This window comes from Lucilia sericata, unplaced genomic scaffold, assembly GCF_015586225.1.
Source record: "Lucilia sericata isolate MDLA Ls3-8-SP2 unplaced genomic scaffold, ASM1558622v1 Contig000057F_arrow, whole genome shotgun sequence".
Classification (NCBI taxonomy): Eukaryota; Metazoa; Arthropoda; class Insecta; order Diptera; family Calliphoridae; genus Lucilia; species Lucilia sericata.
In genome coordinates this window covers 410335-429912 of record NW_023994093.1, presented here as the reverse complement: position 1 = coordinate 429912, position 19578 = coordinate 410335, and the positions used below count along the sequence as shown (strand labels likewise).

Below are 19578 nucleotides of genomic sequence, written 5' to 3'. Positions count from 1 at the left end.
TGATACATACATTCTCCTGTCAACCTTACCTACAAATACCTAATAGATAGGACGTAGATTTGGGATCATACAAAAGTCTTATATGTACAACTGAGATATATGAATAAGGTCATCAAATTTCAAGCGACAAAGAACAGACGGACATTTTATAAATGGAATTCATATTTAATTGATCTGGAATAAGTGCATATATATTTTATAGAAGATTCAAAAAAATGTTTCGGGTCCACCTCGTTTATTTCATAGTTTAATGGCTACAAAGTGGACGACAATCTTTAACACACATTACACATACATACTTAGAAAGAGGTAATATTAAAAGTTTGATTTCACCAATTTAAAACCATAACAATTCACATTCTATCTAAATGTATCAGCAGCGTAGTGAGTTTTCAGTATGGGTGTTTGTTTTTTTTTTTTTTTTGTTCGTTGTCTTTTTTATTTTACAACAACACAAAATATACAAACATCAAGCAACTCGTAGTATTGGTATGACTAGAAGTTTAAGAAGAGGTACGTGTTATTGAATTTATGAGCCATATATTGCAACATTTATCAAAGTGATAAATGGCACTGGACATAGTCAAGTCAAGTAGTATCACATACATCTCTCTCTTATTTTTCAGCTTTTTAGAGTTTCCTTTTTTTTCTAGTGCCTGCCTAAATAAACTAAAATTTAGCTTGGAAAAATGTGCTCAACTAGATTTTTTTGCTTTCCTTTATAGCCGTGGCTCAGTTGTGCTTAGTTAAGTTGAGGGGAAATATTATACTTGCGTTTTAATTAAAATCATTTACAGAAGTATTATTTACTTGAGTTCTTTTATTCGGTTTTACTTTTTTTTTTTTTTTTTTGGTTGTTGGATGAATGTTGTTGGCATTTTACAGATTTACAAGCAACCAAACAAAATAAAAATCGCATTCGTCGTTTATTTTGATTTTACGATTGTGTGGAATTGCCTGATTTTGAAATTGTATTTGTGCGTAGCCTGTTTGACCATGACTTTGTAGTTCAAGTTCCAAATAATAGTAATATGTATGTTGGGTGGTCAATAAAAGAAAACACTATAAACTTGCTTGACATCAAATAAAATGTACTACATTTATCTGGTCAAACTGTTTGGCAAAAGTGCTATAAAGATATGCAATTCCGTTCAATATTTCATCTATTAGAAATGAAACAATAAAGATCATTCCTCAATTATTTAACTGTTACTCTTTTACTAACAACCCACACCATACTATGAACTATATTATAGATTCTGTAGCGCTTTCCATAGTCGTTCTTAATACCTATATTATATACATAATACTTTTTATTTGAGCAATTATTTTTTTCTATTCTTGTCTTTGAATGTTTTAAAGATTTGTTGCAAAGATTTGCAGTTCCGGTAATGAGTTGTAATAAATTTTTGCATTTATTGTAATATGAATACTAAACAAAGTTTATACATGAATTTGTAACAGGAATGATTTACACCTGATTAATATGTATTGATCAAGAAAAAAAAAACTAGAGAAATAAAAACTATTAAACTGGTTAAAATAAAAATTTCAAAGTGGTTAGAAAAATGTATGTTCCGTTAAGCTAGAGAAAACCCTTACCCAACATATGGGGCAACGAATAAACATACTTATGTATTTAACTTGGGTATTTCGATAGTCGAGAAATTCGTGAAGACATAAAATAATGGACTACCTAAAGTACCAGACAGATCCCAAAGGAAAATACTCGATCGTTTCCCCTTCGACATCATTCTACAGCAATCATTAAAAGAAAGATTTTATCACTTAGCAACTCCTGTTATTAATCATAGCTGTTCACTTGAGACCGCCTTCAAGGTCAACGACGTACGTCCTTTATAAATAACCAATGATCCGAGCAGAGCACTGCTGTATGAAGGAAAAAGTTTTAAACAGTACGTTCGTCATATTATAACCAAGGTTTGCTACAATAATGGTGAAATCTCTGCTTAAATAACGCTGCGTTACTCTCCTAGGCTGAAGATCACATATTTCCTAAAGTGAAGGATATAAAATCTCACTCATTGCATACTGGCATCTAATACGTACATATGTATGTATGTAAATTATACATTTTTCAAAGAGGATGTTCTGTGCGTTTTTATATGCATTCTCTGATCCTGTGAAAATGAATCTACAAGTTAGGGCGTATTGGAGGAAATCTAATTTCCTAACGTTTCCATGCAAACAATATGAGTCAGTTTAGTCCATTCTACAAGTGCCGTATGTAGATCATCTAATCTGTGTGTATTCATAAAGGGTAACGTTTATTTCAAAAAAATTGTTCATTAACGTCAAGACCCTGTTTTTCCAGTGAATCAGAAAATTTGTTTATAACCTTATATAAAATAGAATCGCAATATTTCGCTTGTGTTGTCCGACAGATTAGATGTCCTTACAGAATTAGACAATCAGTGTAGTTTCGCAATACAGTCTCGCATGCTCAATAAAATCTTAGCCAGTTTACAGTTCCCTAAACAACCGTAATTTTGACCTGTTCGGTTTTGCGTCATTAGCTAGGGGATTAGTCCCCATGCTGGTTTCAAACTACCCTGGATCATAGAAGTCCTCTACTAACCATATTAGCTTCATTTTTAAGTAGGTCCTTAGGTGGATATAATGCCCTAAAATGCATGCGGACACATTTGAATGTTGTTGTTTTAATAGCTCTTTCCAGGGGAAAACTTTCGGTTGATACAGCTGTTGCTGAATTGACAATATTTGGCCCAGCATGACTCGGGTCCTCCCGAAGCGAAGATCCAATTGTCGCGGAAACGCCAATTTCTTCAAAGATTCCAAAGAACTGTTCTGTCAAGAGATTCAGTTATAGTGAAAAGGGAAAATATTATACCAGAAGCAAGGAACAAAAAATGAGTAAACAAAATTCTAAATGAAAAGATTTAAAAGGCCGGTGACAGGTAATCGGCAATTGTCAATTATACAAAAAGAATTAAAACAACAACAATCAATTCGATATTGATGACAAGATTTTTTTTCATTTCTCAAATTAATCAAATCGAAATGACCTTAAAAATACTAACTTTAAAATAAAACAACCATAATTAATATGTTATGAAAAAATAAATACTTTTTATTCTATATTTAAGTAAAAGAAAATGCGATATTTGTATGAAATATATTACTTAGCAGCTAAATAAAATACTAAAATTAGTATTGGAGTTTAACAGAGAATTAATAATTAGATAATAATAAGTAAAACACGACCCATAACCAAGTGAAAATAATAAATTACTATAAGTAGATAGAAATAGAAAACAATTACAAACTATACTTTAAAAGTACATAAATATTGTTTTGTGCTCATGCATAAATAATTTTCAATAAAATACGAATGAAAATAATTCGAGAAATACTGTGTAATTAAAATGAAGATTTAAAAAGATGAGCCAACAGTTCAGGCTCAGACAAATCCATTTTATATTTTTGTACAATATCCTGTACTTTAAGGCGACGTCTAACATGAGGTGGTTGAAAACTATAGATTTCGAAAGAAAAACAAAACAGAGGCGAATGATGTGTATTAAATTTAATGAATTAATTAAATAGTTTTGTTTTTAATTACCCTTCGTTGTCTAAACGTCTTCTTTTAGCCATATTATGAGCAGTTTGTCTCACAAGATTACCCACGACTCGACGGCTTAATACCATGCCATCGACTAAAGGTGTGGCAAAACTCATACGACCTGGTGGACCTTGCAACTTAACTCTTAAGAGTCCAGACTGCAAAGCGTGTATGAAAATGACATGAACATCACATGCTCGGGGTATTTGTAAAATATTAGCTTCTTCTCCCGTTTTTGTATAAGGCAATAAATCCTCTGGAAAATTGTAATAGGGGGGTAATACAATTTTGTACAATTAATAACATAATTTTAAAAACGTGTTAGTAGACCATTTAGTTGGGAGTAACTGTTATTCCTTTCTTACCTATTGGAAAATTCAAAAGATCTTCAAAGGATTCCAACCAAACTAAATAGATCTTAGCTGGTGGTTGAGCTAACAAAGAAGGTTTCATAGCATTAGCCTTACGCCTAGTCGGTGGAACAGGATCTTTAGATTTATCCAATTCCAGTGACATATTTCTTGATCTCTGTGGAGCATTTTTATTTGCTTCACCTACAGTTGAGTTCGTTTCAGTGCTACGTGACCAAACATTTGTCGATTGATCTGTGGAATTCGAAGAGATACAACAACCGTCGGTATCGGAATGTAAATTCCACTCTGTGGGCACTACAAATGCTATTTCGGAAGCCACATCAGCCCAATATAATACTTTAGATTCACCATTAAATTTCATATCCAGTGGTTGAGATCTATTCGGGGGTTTATCTTCAGACTTTTGTGTGGTAGTCTTTAAGGACCAGGAAGTGGAAACTAAACCAGACCAGCCAGAATGCTCGGCAATGTCAACAGGCCAACCTAACGAAAATAATGTTGATGATTTTGTTTTTTAAATATCTTTCCAAATCTACTGCTTACCCAATGTCAATAACATATTGCCAAAATGTGGATCCAGTGTGCGTATATTTTCATCATTCATATTACCCACTATTTCCTCAGCTGTTGTTTGTCCCGATTTAACATAAAACACATGAACAGTGTCATAAGTCCTGGCACTTAATTTATCCAAAGCATTCAACTCAGCAGCAAAGTTGGTACGTTTCGTATCCAAAACAATTAAGGGTCTTTGTGGAGGTGCTCCCAATGTTTCAGCCGGACTATTTGGATTTCTCTCCTCAAAAGTTAGAAAACCAAAATGTGATAAAAACAATCGAGCAGCTTGAAATTCATGACACACTGAAGGTGGACAACTTTCCTGTGCATGTGATAAAGAATCTGAACTATTATCAGTTTCTGCCCAGGCCAATTTTTCTTGAATAGTTTGATTTTCCAGCATAGTTTCCAATTGTTTTATGTTGTCTTGGCCATACTGTTCACGTATCTGCTCGAAGGTAGGTATAGAGAAATCCGCTACACAGGGTGTAACTTTTTCTACTCCTTCGGGAAAATGTTTCTGATCAAATTCTATACGCTGTGGTACCTCATTCATGGGTATGGGACGTCCGGGATTGACAGCATGATATTTAGTTCCAGATTTACTGCGCGGCAAGTGGCGCAACTGCATTGTCCAGGCGTGACGTCCAAAAGGGCCGCGTATAAGTACTAAAAACATTGTGAATTATTTAAAAAAAATTCTTTTTCGTAATAAATTTGTTCTTAACTCCCAAGCTTACATGTTACAGTGGGCTGTGGATCTTGATCGTTACCCAAAGGTTCCTCTAACAATGCCAGTATTGTAGAATTTTCCGTGACAAAATATTTAAACTTCGAAATGGCCTGTTCCGTAGTGATCGAAGAACTATTTGTGGAATCCAAAGAGTTACAGTGTTTCATTAAAGCCACTTCATCTAAAAGCGAAGAAATTGATTCTGGACCGCATTCACTGGGAAAATAACCAACTTGTTCCAAGATAATAGTCAACAAAGCTTCGGCTGCATCACGGACACGCATGGAGGCCGGTTTCAATTCCTTTTCATCCTTAAACTTGGGTATATCACCGGATTTTCCAATACTTTTGGTACCCGAAATGCCCAATTCGACCACTTCTAAAACAGTTTGCAGGCAATCCTTGTCCTGCAGTAGATACGGATGTTGCATTAGCCAAGCAGAAGTACATTGAAAAGCTGCTACTATGGTGCTGTGAAGATCTTTGCTATGAGCCGGCGGTGGACGAGAGCATTGATAACAGATGTAATCGCAAATCCATTTAACTGCACGCTTACATTCCAAGGCGTCTGTGGAAATTATCGTAAGATTTTGACTTGGTTCTTCAATTTTTACTAAGTTTTCTAGGTTTTTTTTACATAATGTATGGTTTGAGTTCAATTTGTTTTTGGTATTGAAATCAGTTTTTTGGTTTTTGTATTTTTTTACATTATTGAGGTTGAAATGTGAATTTGTATGTAAGTTTTGATTTGAGTTTGGTTTTTTTGGTTTGAAAATAAAATGTACAAAGAAAAAGAAAAACATGAATATGTTTTATGATGTAAACCCAATTATGACCCAATTTTTTATTTTTTAAAATACATATTTTTTAAGGATTTTTTTTAAAGATTTGGGGAAATTTTCAATTCATTTAAGTAGTTTGTGTGTTAATTAAAAACATGTAGCATGAGTAGAAAGAGAAAGAAAAAAACGAAAAAAGAACCAGTGTTAGTTATAGTTTAGTTATTAATTACCGTTTGTAAATTTCCTGGCTGCAGCATTTATTAATTTGGCGGTGTTATTTTTATATATGGGAATAATGGGGTTTAAGTAAAAAAAAAATAGAGGAAAAATAACAAAAACAAAAACATCACAATATTACAAACAAAAAATGTCAGTTGAAAAGTGTAATTATGATTCGATGAAATGTTTCGTTAATTGTTATCAAAATAATAATATTGAAATATTTATGTATATATAATATAAAATGTTTATTTGTGTGCAAAATATTTTATACATAATAAAACAAAATAGTATTAAATCATGTCCCAGGATTAGTAGTAAAAAAAGAGAATAAAACAACAAGAAAACACTTTTGTTAGGATATAAAAAATTGTTTTTGTATAATTTTTTGTAAATTAACAAAATACAAAATAATATACAAAAAAAGAAGCCACACTTAATCCACTTTTACAAAAAAAAATAAGTAATAAATGAATTGTTAAATAGTATTTCAGTTAGCACAATTAAATAAAACATGCAATTTTTTAACATGACTGAAAATTTATTAGAAATGTAGTTTTACTTGTGATGAAAGGAAGCTTTCAACTACTGATCTGACTGAAACACAAAGTGTTCGCAAAAAAAATGGTATTTTTAACATCTTTAAAACATTATTGTTTATTAGCGTCGACATTTTCATGCTTATTTAGCAAATTATTGAATAGTTCTACATTATTTTCATAAAAACAATAAATTATTTTCATATTTTTTCATAAAAAAGAGTTTGTTGACGCGTTTTTCAATAACAAAAAGTTTCAGTTTTCCCTTTTCAACCAATAGATGCTTAAATCATTCCTGAAAACAAACAGGAAATTTTCCTAACATGATGGAATTTGTAATGACAGTAAAAACTTTTTAAAGATATATAAAGATTGTTTAATTTAAATCCGACTTTTTTAAGACCGGTAGACCTTTTATTGGTGGAAGGATCAACAGCCCTTTTGTTACAAACTTATCACAGAACTGAACTAGAACTGAACTAGAACTGAACTAGAACTGAACTAGAACTGAACTAGAACTGAACTAGAACTGAACTAGAACTGAACTAGAACTGAACTAGAACTGAACTAGAACTGAACTAGAACTGAACTAGAACTGAACTAGAACTGAACTAGAACTGAACTAGAACTAAACTAGAACTAAACTAGAACTAAACTATAACTGAACTAGAACTAAACTAGAACTAACTACAACTGAACTAGAACTGAACTAGAACTGAACTAGAACTGAACTAGAACTGAACTAAACTGAACTAGAACTGAACTAGAACTGAACTAGAACTGAACTAGAACTGAACTAGAAACTGAACTGAGAACTGAACTAGAACGAACTAGAAACTGAACTAGAACTGAACTAGAACTGAACTAGAACTGAACTAGAACTGAACTAGAACTGAACTAGAACTGAACTAGAACTGAACTAGAACTGAACTAGAACTGAACTAGAACTGAACTAGAACTGAACTAGAACTGAACTAGAACTGAACTAGAACTGAACTAGAACTGAACTAGAACTGAACTAGAACTGAACTAGAACTGAACTAGAACTGAACTAGAACTGAACTAGAACTGAACTAGAACTGAACTAGAACTGCACACTAACTAGAACTGAACTAGAACTGAACTAGAACTGAACTAGAACTGAACTAGAACTGAACTAGAACTGAACTAGACTGAACTAGAACTGACCTGAACTGAACTAGAACTGAACTAGAAACTGAACTAGAACTGAACTAGAACTGAACTAGACTGAACTAGAACTGAACTAGAACTGAACTAGAACTGACTAGAACTGAACTAGAACTGAACTAGAACTGAACTAGAACTGAACTAGAACTGAACTAGAACTGAACTAGAACTGAACTAGAACTGAACTAGAACTGAACTAGAACTGAACTAGAACTGAACTAGAAACTGAACTAGAACTGAACTAGAACTGAACTAGAACTGAACTAGAACTGAACTAGAACTGAACTAGAACTGAACTAGACTAGAACTGAACTAGAACTGAACTAGAACTGAACTAGAACTGAACTAGAACTGAACTAGAACTGAACTAGAACTGAACTAGAACTGAACTAGAACTGAACTAGAACTGAACTAAACTGAACTAGAACTGAACTAGAACTGAACTAGAACTGAACTAGAACTGAACTAGAACTGAACTAGAACTGAACTAGAACTGAACTAGAACTGAACTAGAACTGAACTAGAACTGAACTAGAACTGAACTAGAACTTAACTATAACTGAACTAGAACTGAACTAGAACTGAACTAGAACTGAACTAGAACTGAACTAGAACTGAACTAGAACTGAACTAGAACTGAACTAGAACTGAACTAGAACTGAACTAGAACTGAACTAGAACTGAACTAGAACTGAACTAGAACTGAACTAGAACTGAACTAGAACAGAACTAGAACAGAACTAGAACTGAACTAGAACTGAACTAGAACTGATCTAGAACTGAACTAGAACTGAACTAGAACTGAACTAGAACTGAACTAGAACTCAACTAGATCTGAACTATAACTGAAACAAAACTCAACTATATCGGAACTAGAACCAAAAATGTCATTTAAAATATTAATTCACAATTTTATAATAAAAATATATTTACAAATTAAGTTCTAAACTCTTTTAAAACATACATATTTCTACATGGTTTATAAAATGGATTTGAGTGGGGAAAGTAATTACAAAGAACGGATAAAATTGTTATGCATAGAAAGAAAGGTTTTATTATTTTCATTGCGAAAGCATAGGCAAGTAAATAACAGTTAAATAAAATAAAACCCGCAGCCTATTTAAATTAATAAAATAGTCGAAAAAAAAACAATTGAAAAAAAAACATTCAACCCAAAACCAAAATAAAAAAGTTATACTCAAATGTATAGCAAAAACAACTCAGAAAATAAAACAAAGAAAACAATTTAAATAAAATAAAAAAACTTACCCGAGTCTCTAATAAACAAACGAGCCAATCCCGAAAGCAATTCCAAAGCGGCCAATGAAACATTTAAGTCAGTACGCCAAGATGAAATCAAACGATGGCACACCAAATAGGTGGCATGGACAAATAGAGCATGAGCATTATCTGTTGAATAGAGCAAGTAAGAATATATATAGTTAAAGAATTGCTTCGCTTTTTTATTTATTTTATAATGTACAGTCAAAGAAAGTTAGGCTTAAGAAATAAGTAAATAAATAATAAAAATTATAATAATTTACCATAACCAGTAGCTGTTTCATATTCATGTAAAACTTCCAGTGGTAAATCATCGAATAGTGTTAAACTGGGATATTCATGCTGTGATGTATTATCACGGGCATTTAATGTTGCCGAACCATGATATGAATCGGCTGCAGTTGAACTACCAGCAGCTACTGAATTGCCAATAGTGACGGTACTATGAGCACCTAAGCTACTATTACCAACACTAGCTATTGAAGCGGAACGCTCTGAACAAGCTACTCGTACAAATAATTTGATAATAACAAAAAAAAAACAAAATAAAGAAAACGCACAAACAATGATGAAATGCATAAAAGCCACAAAAACAGAAGACATGAAATTAAATGTAAAAGAAAAAAATAAATAAAATTAAAAATTCAATATAATAAAAAATGCAATTTTATGTAGATAATTACAAAAATAGAATTAAAAAGAAAAAATTTTAAATTCAGAAACATTTTATATATTTTCGTATTGGTACATAAAAAGTTTACTAAAACGCTAATTAAGTTTATTATACATACCTGAACTTAAAACATTAGTTTCGGTATTTCCCTGGCCAGGAGAAGGTGAACCATGATGTAAATTATGATCGGCCTCGGTATCCTCAAAGGTAACAGCATCTTGCACTGTCAGCAAAAGGCCACCTAATAACATGTGAGTATTTTGAGCATCAGTCTCTACTTGCAGAGCATTCATAAGAATGTTAATCAATCTAGGCTTTAGTTGGATAAAAGTTACAACTCTAAAATTAGGGAAATAAGATATTTTTAAATTTGTTGTTTTATTTTAAAATGAAAACTAAACTTACTTTTCTGAAGACTCATTTGTAAGATCCCTTATGGGTAATGTTTGAAAATGTAAAGGTAAGGTTAAAATCGATAATAAAATTTGTATAGCAGATCTTCTGAGTTCAGTTTTATTAAATTGCATAGCTTGAGTTTTAATTTTCAAATCCTTAGCTGGTAAAACAATTTCCAAAGCCGCTATAAAAGATGGCAACAAAACATGTATGCCATCTAAATCTAAACGAAATAGATCTGCCGAATTTAGTAAGATACTGGCTAAAGTTTCATCACATTCCTTATTTTCGGTAATTTTCAAACATTGCTGTAGAGCCATATAAAAACGAGCCAAATAAACGGGTAAAATTTCTTCGCCTGTCTTTTTGGCACAGAATATTTTACACAAAGTACCAATAGCTTCAGCGCGTCCCGATTCATATTTATCAATTGTTAAAGTTGGTGGCAAACTTGAAGGATCATTTAAAGAGTTTGGTTGCGATAAAGATATGCTACCTTTACGATTCTCCATAATCATAGAAGAAGGACGTTTACTGGCCTCTGAAGCTTGTTCTGCAAATATAGATATTTTAAACTTATAATATTTATTAGTAAATTAAACCTACTTTTAGTATTTATTAACCAAGCATCGCCGCCAATATGAGCAGCTTCAAATAACCATTCACCAAATAAATGCAAAATACTGTTGCATTTAGGTCTGGCAGCAGCTAAAGGGGGACGTTGTTCTAAGCCCAAAGAGGGTAAAGCTAAAATAGAAACGTTTTCATTTATGAACATTTCAATAACAACTAAATTACTTACAACCCAAGCTACTGCTAGAGGGTGGTCCTGATGTAGGTGTTAAAGGTGCTGGAGCAGCTGATGTAGATGACCGAGAACTGGTCAAACCAATTAGAGCGGATTTACTAAGTCCTAAAATAATGTATAAGGCATTTTTAGCAAATAACTTAAAATTTTTAATAATTTTGTTTTTTTTTTTATAATTACAAAAACTTTTACATAAAAGAAGAAGGTAATCAAATGACCCAATTGTAAATACTGTTCAATTTTAAATTATTTCAGTTGCATATATGTATTCTGCAAAATATTTTCTCACATTATGTGTATTTATATATATGTATGTATGTGCAATAAATTATAATAATAAATACAAGCTGCAGATATCAGTTTCACTTCATACACAAAAAAATATATTTAAACTATTTGTTTAATAACACAGGCCGATAAAAAAGAGGTTCTTTGAGATCTCTTAATCCATAATTTGAAACTAGAACTGAACAAGAACTGAACTAGAACTAGAACTGAACTAGAACTGAACTGGAACTGAACTAGAGCTGAACTAGAACTGAACGAGAACTGAACGAGAACTGAACGAGAACTGAACTAGAACTGAACTAACTGAACTAGAACTGAACTAGAACTGAACTAGAACTGAACTAGAACTGAACTAGAACTGAACTAGAACTGAACTAGAACTGAACTAGAACTGAACTAGAACTGAACTAGAAACTGAACTAGAACTGAACTAGAACTGAACTAGAACTGAACTAGAACTGAACTAGAACTGAACTAGAACTGAACTAGAACTGAACTAGAACTGAACTAGAACTGAACTAGAACTAGAACTGAACTAGAACTGAACTAGAACTGAACTAGAACTGAACTAGAACTGAACTAGAACTGAACTAGAACTGAACTAGAACTGAACTAGAACTGAACTAGAACTGAACTAGAACTGAACTAGAACTGAACTAGAACTGAACTAGAACTGAACTAGAACTGAACTAGAACTGAACTAGAACTGAACTAGAACTGAACTAGAACTGAACTAGAACTGAACTAGAACTGAACTAGAACTGAACTAGAACTGAACTAGAACTGAACTAGAACTGAACTAGAACTGAACTAGAACTGAACTAGAACTGAACTAGAACTGAACTAGAACTGAACTAGAACTGAACTAGAACTGAACTAGAACTGAACTAGAACTGAACTAGAACTGAACTAGAACTGAACTAGAACTGAACTAGAACTGAACTAGAACTGAACTAGAACTGAACTAGAACTGAACTAGAACTGAACTAGAACTGAACTAGAACTGAACTAGAACTGAACTAGAACTGAACTAGAACTGAACTAGAACTGAACTAGAACTGAACTAGAACTGAACTAGAACTGAACTAGAACTGAACTAGAACTGAACTAGAACTGAACTAGAACTGAACTAGAACTAGAACTGAACTGAACTGAACTAGAACTGAACTAGAACTGAACTAGAGCTGAACCAGAACTGAACGAGAACTGAACGAGAACTGAACGAGAACTGAACGAGAACTGAACTAGAACTGAACTAGAACTGAACTAGAACTGAACTAGAACTAGAACTAGAACTAGAACTGAACTAGAACTGAACTAGAACTGAACTAGAACTGAACTAGAACTGAACTAGAACTGAACTAGAACTGAACTAGAACTAGAACTGAACTAGAACTGAACTAGAACTGAACTAGAACTGAACTAGAACTGAACTAGAACTGAACTAGAACTGAACTAGAACTGAACTAGAACTGAACTAGAACTGAACTAGAACTGAACTAGAACTGAACTAGAACTGAACTAGAACTGAACTAGAACTGAACTAGAACTGAACTAGAACTGAACTAGAACTGAACTAGAACTGAACTAGAACTGAACTAGAACTGAACTAGAACTGAACTAGAACTGAACTAGAACTGAACTAGAACTGAACTAGAACTGAACTAGAACTGAACTAGAACTGAACTAGAACTGAACTAGAACTGAACTAGAACTGAACTAGAACTGAACTAGAACTGAACTAGAACTGAACTAGAACTGAACTAGAACTAGAACTAGAACTAGAACTGAACTAGAACTGAACAAGAACTGAACTAGAACTGAACAAGAACTGAACTAGAACCTAAAGTAATATTAAACTGATAATATTTTTGCAATTTAAATTTTAGAAGACATACGAAATTATGCAGCAAAAATTTGTTTTATAATTATTTCTCGATTTACTTGGAAAAATCAACTGTAAATGTTAAGCGTTCTGTACTAAATATCTAGTGCCTATTCAGAATTTGCAAGTTCACATATTCTCACTTAATATAGACAGTGCATAATATCTATAAAATTTCGCATAATGTCACATACATAATTATTTAAAAGTATGCGGGTTACGTTAACTTTTAGCTTAGCGTGTAAATGTACTAAGTCCAATTTTTATAATAATATAATTTTTTTTTAAATTATTAAAAGTGAATTGCATGGTTAACAAAGCCAGTTAAAATTACTTTTCTTTCCAGAATTGGGCTACATGCAAGCTGTTATTAATAATTGCAATATTTTCTACTCATGTTTTAAATATTAGTTTCTTTTTTAAATTTAAAGTAAATGTAAGTAATAAATATGTAAATTTGCATTATCTAGAATGAATAATGTTTTAGTGTCTGCTTTGTATAAGTTACAAGATTAGGGCAAGAGAATAAGCTTCCAAATGAGCCAAAATAGCAAAGAAATCTTGTTTATTAAATCCTCTATGAATCCTTAAATTGAATTGCAGCTATCAATGAGAGATAGAATGAGATGATCACTACCGATCTAAGACAACTGATCGAAGATAGGTTGTTTAAACCGGAAGAATATCTTCCATTTTGCATCATAACTGAAGGTTGAGATAATAGGACTTGATACAATAAACAATTTATTTTATAAATTAGAAATAATATTTAACACAGACATTCACTCCTAACTTCGTACCATTCCAGTTCATATTTAGAAAAACAAACAATAATAATTTTCGGCGCAAAAAAAAAAAACAATAGAATATTTTTTTATTACACACTTGTTTGTAGCAGTTTTAAAGCAGAAATATAAAAATATTAAGCACAAATATAAAATTGAATAATTGCTTGTTAAATGGTCCGTAACGCTCTAAAATACGAATATATTGAAATATTATTGTACTTTAAAACACACAATTGTTTAAAAATTATTTTATGCAAAATGTGATTGCATGTCTATAAAAATTCCAATACAAAAATATAAGATCGTTAATACATTTCATTTGTTATAAAACGCATTCAAGGTTAAAATTAAAACACAATTTGCAAAATAATTGAGAGAAAAAAACAACAACTCACAAATAAATACAGGTCTTTTGGGTACCTTCTTCTTCAATGAACAAGATTAACTGACAAACAAAATAAAATCAAGTGCACTGAAAACTTCATAATGCTGTGTGTTATAAAACAAAAATTTAATTTTGTGGGCGTAAATTTTGAATCATAATTAAGTGATAACGCTTAAAAAAAACAATACTTAAAATCTAAAAATTATACATACAAAAATTACTTAATTATTTACACATAGTAGAGTGTTATTTACAGAGAAAAATAAATTTCAAACTGAAAGCAAAACGCGAAAAGCAAAAAAAGTATTGTAATTGGTTTACAACCTAGAACATCATATTAGTCTAATTAAATAAATCAAAAACGACAAAAAAAAAAGATCTGTTGAAAAAAACCATTAGCAAAAATGAATTAAAATTACATGGGTTAAAAAAATATGTAACATGAAAAATTATTTGAAAACGAAATATCGCACCCTTTTGTTGTGTTAAATTTGGCGCAACACTAAAACTTTTTGCCAAGCGTCTTTGCAATGGTGGCGTAGGAGAATGTGGTAAATTATGTGGCGGCTGTTGATCTTGTCCAGCACTTGCTGATGGTAGACCAAACGATATAGAACCTAAAACACCAGCAGATTGACTACCACTTGCTGCAGTTGCGCCAGTCGAAGAAGTATTTCCAACAATAACACTCGTCGTCGATGGGGATGGTACATTAGCGGTGGAGCCAGTTGCAACACCACTGCTACCATGATGATGGTGATGTCCCATTATAGCATTAAATGCTGAACTAGCCGAGCCACTTATGAAATTATGAATATGGGAATGTTGTGCCGATTGGTTGTGTTGCATAGTCGTTTGACTATTATTATTACTATTATTATTTACTATATTACTATTATTCATGTGTATACTAATACTTCCATGATGGTGAAAAAAACTATGGTGGTGATGATGCTGATGTGTTGATGCTGAAATGGTTGCGGCTGCACCATTGTTGGTGGCCTCATTTAGGGCTAAACGTATGTCCATTAAATTGGTAATACCATCTTCAGCTGAACGTACAGGTGGTACAAAAATACCTTTTTTTAAAAGTGTTTTTTTTCGAATTTTTAAAAACCATTTTTTTTGTTTGTTATAAAGTGATAAGAGGAAAAAGTGATAAAATTTTTAAAATTAAATGTACATACAATAAAATTAAATATACCGTATATGTATTGAAATCAGAACTTAAATTTAAAATTAAATTTGAATACAAATGAGCAAAAAAATTATATAAAATTCTTCTTTAAACAAATTTTAAAATCTAAGATTTTTTATAAAGAATTGCAATATCCAACATTTTTCTATTAAGAATTTCAATATCAAACATTTTTCTTAAAAAAAAAAAATTCAATATCAAAAATTTTTTATTGAAAAATATCACTATAGAACATTTTTCTATGAAATATTTTCAATATCGTTCATTTTTGTATAGACAAATATCACATGAATAATTTTTCTATGAAGAATTACAATATCAAACAATTTTCTACGAAAAAATTTCAATATCCAAGATTTTTCAATGAAAACAATTCACTATTATAAATTTTTCTATAAAAAGTTCAATGTCTAATATTTTTCTATGAAAAAAGTTCAATAATGAAAAATTTTCTACTTTTGATCAAATATAATTTTTTTATTACACATCAAGTCTGATTTCAATACCAATCACTTTAAAAAAATTCCTTAAGCTTAAATAAACTATATAAACAGATTTTATAGTACAGCAGTGTCCCAAAAATAAATCTAAAACCTTTAACCACCAAAATATGTACTTCTGATAACATTTACAAATAATATTCTACCATTAATAAGTTTATTATCATCAACCTTATATTTGTTTTTAATAATGATTACGCGGAAATGATACTTACCTAAAAATGCATCAACTTGACTAGAAATACCCTTAATAGCTTTTAAAAATATTAAGGGCAGTGCTTGTAGACAAGGATGTTGATAAGTTTCTGCTCCCTTATCATGAGTTAAAGCCCATTGAACAAAATGTGAAGATTTACTGATAATATGTGGTGAACATAAAGCTGTTGGATTGCCAATAGTACGCAAAAACCTATACCAAGTTTGGGCAACACAATCATTAGACATGCCAGCTGGTATAAGTTGAGCATCTTCTTCAGCTGAAAGGTAAACAAAATTAATTTAAAAATGTTCCATATTTTTTTCAAATTAAATAAAAACTTACATATTTTTAGCTCGGGAAATGCGGGACCATAAGTAAATTCCAACAGTCTGGCTGTTAAGGCCAAATTAACACGATTCCATTGATCTACTAAAGCTACACGATGACGCCACATAGCACAAGATTCTTGTAAAGTTTTCCATAATGAAGGCGAGGGAAAACATCTGACGCAAGCCAAAAGCCAGACTTCAAAGAGCACCTGTAAAACTCTTTCGCACAATTGATCACCTACATCATCTTTGATGGTGGGAGGTGCCAGCAAAGTCTCATTTATAGCCAAAAGAAATAATAACAAAGATTCCCAAGTTTCACGATCCATAGTTTGAGAAATTTGTGCTGTCTGTTGTAGAGTGCGTAAAACACGATGACATAAAACTGCCTGGCGATTAATCGTATCAATACCTTAAAAATAAACAAAATAATTATCAAGTAAGCTAATTAATTCTTATAAACAAGCACTATAAATGTACATATGTAAATATTTCTAGCGGTATGACACCTACCAAGCTCTTTTTGATATATAAATGGTAAGACTTGAAATGAGAATGTGTAGAAAATTTAGTTAGTAACTTTTTTTCTAAATTAAATGCTTAAATTTTGTTCTTAATTTGCAGAGCCTTTTCGACATGATATTAGAAGTATGTATATTAATTGTTGTTAAATGATATGCACTTACTTTCACCATGCCTTGGTACGAAGAGATTATGAAAATGATTAATTATTTTGCGACAATACATATTGGCATCTTCACATATTGGTTTGGGTACACTTATTTTAGGTTGAGGATGCAGTGCGGTCATCCATTCACAATACACATTCACACAATCCTTAATAGTTTCATGTTCTTGCAGCGGCAATGATAGACCGAAGCAAATAACATCCATACACCAATTAACCTGTAATATTAAAAGTACGTAATAGGATTAATAGAAAAACAGTTTTATAATATAAATATAAATATTTCCGGGAGTATGTAAATTTGTATGGGAGATATATGAAATTTTTAAACCAATTTTAATAATCTTCAACCGTATTAATATCTACACTGAAGAAAGCACTGAAATAAGTAGTACTTATTAAGTACATAGGTACATATCGTCACCTGAAACGCAAATGCCCTAACTAACCAAAAATTCAAAATCGATTTTATTGTTGATTACATGTAATGTATTGCTTCAAAACAAATGTCCACACTAGATACAAATGTCCAAATTAGACTCATACGTTCAAAATAAGCGATTTTATTGACAAAAAACAAACGGCCCTATCTACACAAACATTTATGTATATATTAAAGGTAAAAAGTTCAATTTATCCATTTTTATATACGCCATTGTCAACTATCATAACAACTAAAAGGTTTCAATATTAAAAAAATTGTTTATTTACTACAAACAAATCGCGGTGATAGAAACAAACTTTTCAATTTAAATAGTTTTTTGCTTCTCCTGTAAAATTTTAAAAATGTTAGATAGGGCCGTTTGCGTTTTCGGTAACGATATACTCTTCTTACGAAGGTGCGTTATTGAGATATAAAAGCCACAAAAACTTTGTTTTTGGCATATTTTTGTATGTAATTCATTGATAACTTGCTCCATTAGACATTTCCTCTTGGAATCTTCCGGCGTATCATCTCATCTTCCGGCGTATCATCTTAAAGACCCAAAAGATATCTTTTACGATGGAGTGCACCTAAAAAATACGTCTAAAAGGCAACATTGGCAGATTAGGCAGATTTTGCCAATTATCAAACTGTACGACTCAACAGAATATTTCAGTAAAAGTATGTGTATCAAATGTATAAATGGTATTTACATAAAAACTCCTCAACTTATTATTAGTTATAAAATTATAAATAAACAAAATTACCTCTTCATCTTTAACTAAATGACTCGGTTCAGCATTCTGAGTAATACCCAAGTTTGTGGCCAATTGTTTGACCACAGATACAGCAACTTCACGACCAGCGCTAGCGGGGAATTTATTTAGAACACTATAGCTTTGAGCACCACAGCTATTCGCTGATATTTGTGCCGATAGAGAAACCCATTCGCCATACATTATATTTTGCAGACAATTTAAATTTCTTATGTAAAGTTTATTTTCGCACTTTTATTTATACTAATAACAATTCTTTTTATAATTTTATAATTATTTACTACAAAACAAATGGGTTTCCAAACACGTCAACAAAAAACTCTTTTCTTAATAACTGGGCGAGTCAAAGACTCTACACTTTTTCATTTGAGAAAATTTACTTCCATTTTTAAACGCGTTTATTGCAGCATAACATATTATATTTAAATCTGTAATTAAATTAACTTTATTTTTCCATTAGGATAATTGTTTTTCAGTGTTTATTGTTATTTTTTATACCGTTTTTATATATTTTTAAATAAAATTTACACCTGTCTGCAAAATTTACGCACAAAATTATTTTTTTTTTTCTTACATCTACTCACGGCACATCTATTAACGGCGGCGGCGACTGACACTAAATATGTCGGCGGCGGCTTAAAATCGACTGTAAGCCGGCTAAGTTTTCAACTACGTTTAGTTTTTAAATTTTCAACGATTTTAAATAAAAACGGAATCCGAGAGATTAGAAAGTGGGATTTTGGAAGCAAATATATTGTTTATAACAACAAAACAGAGCAAGCTCAAAAGTTGTGTGAGAAATTATGCAGGGATGAATAAAAAATTCTTAAAAATTAAAAACAAATCCTTTCTCCAAGTTTTACGAGGATCTGCCGATATTTAACCCTATCCTCCATATAAAACGTAAAAACAAAGATATTTTATTTGTTTATTTACTAGCTATACCCAGTGTGCAGTGCTACC

General features: G+C 31.5%; 1 protein-coding gene across 9 annotated transcripts; it reads right to left on the bottom strand.

The window, feature by feature from the left end:
- Positions 1-3083: 3083 nt before the first annotated feature.
- Positions 3084-19197, bottom strand: LOC119616092 (ral GTPase-activating protein subunit beta). Of its 9 annotated transcripts, XM_037972261.1 has the most exons (17): positions 18607-18890; positions 17414-17633; positions 16741-17139; positions 16415-16675; positions 14975-15580; positions 11150-11260; positions 10954-11094; positions 10357-10900; positions 10070-10290; positions 9542-9781; positions 9267-9407; positions 6282-6299; positions 5277-5837; positions 4522-5205; positions 3970-4461; positions 3605-3860; positions 3084-3517 (listed from the first exon to the last, which is right to left on the bottom strand). In XM_037972261.1, the coding sequence occupies exons 1-17, from the start codon at positions 18796-18798 to the stop codon at positions 3403-3405; spliced, it is 5202 nt and encodes a 1733-aa protein (XP_037828189.1). In that variant the 5' UTR covers positions 18799-18890; the 3' UTR covers positions 3084-3402. The 9 variants fall into 9 exon arrangements, with proteins under 9 accessions (XP_037828189.1, XP_037828187.1, XP_037828188.1 ...); XM_037972259.1 differs by lacking the exon at positions 6282-6299 and having other exon boundaries at positions 5277-5891; XM_037972260.1 differs by lacking the exon at positions 6282-6299 and having other exon boundaries at positions 5277-5882.
- Positions 19198-19578: the final 381 nt, after the last annotated feature.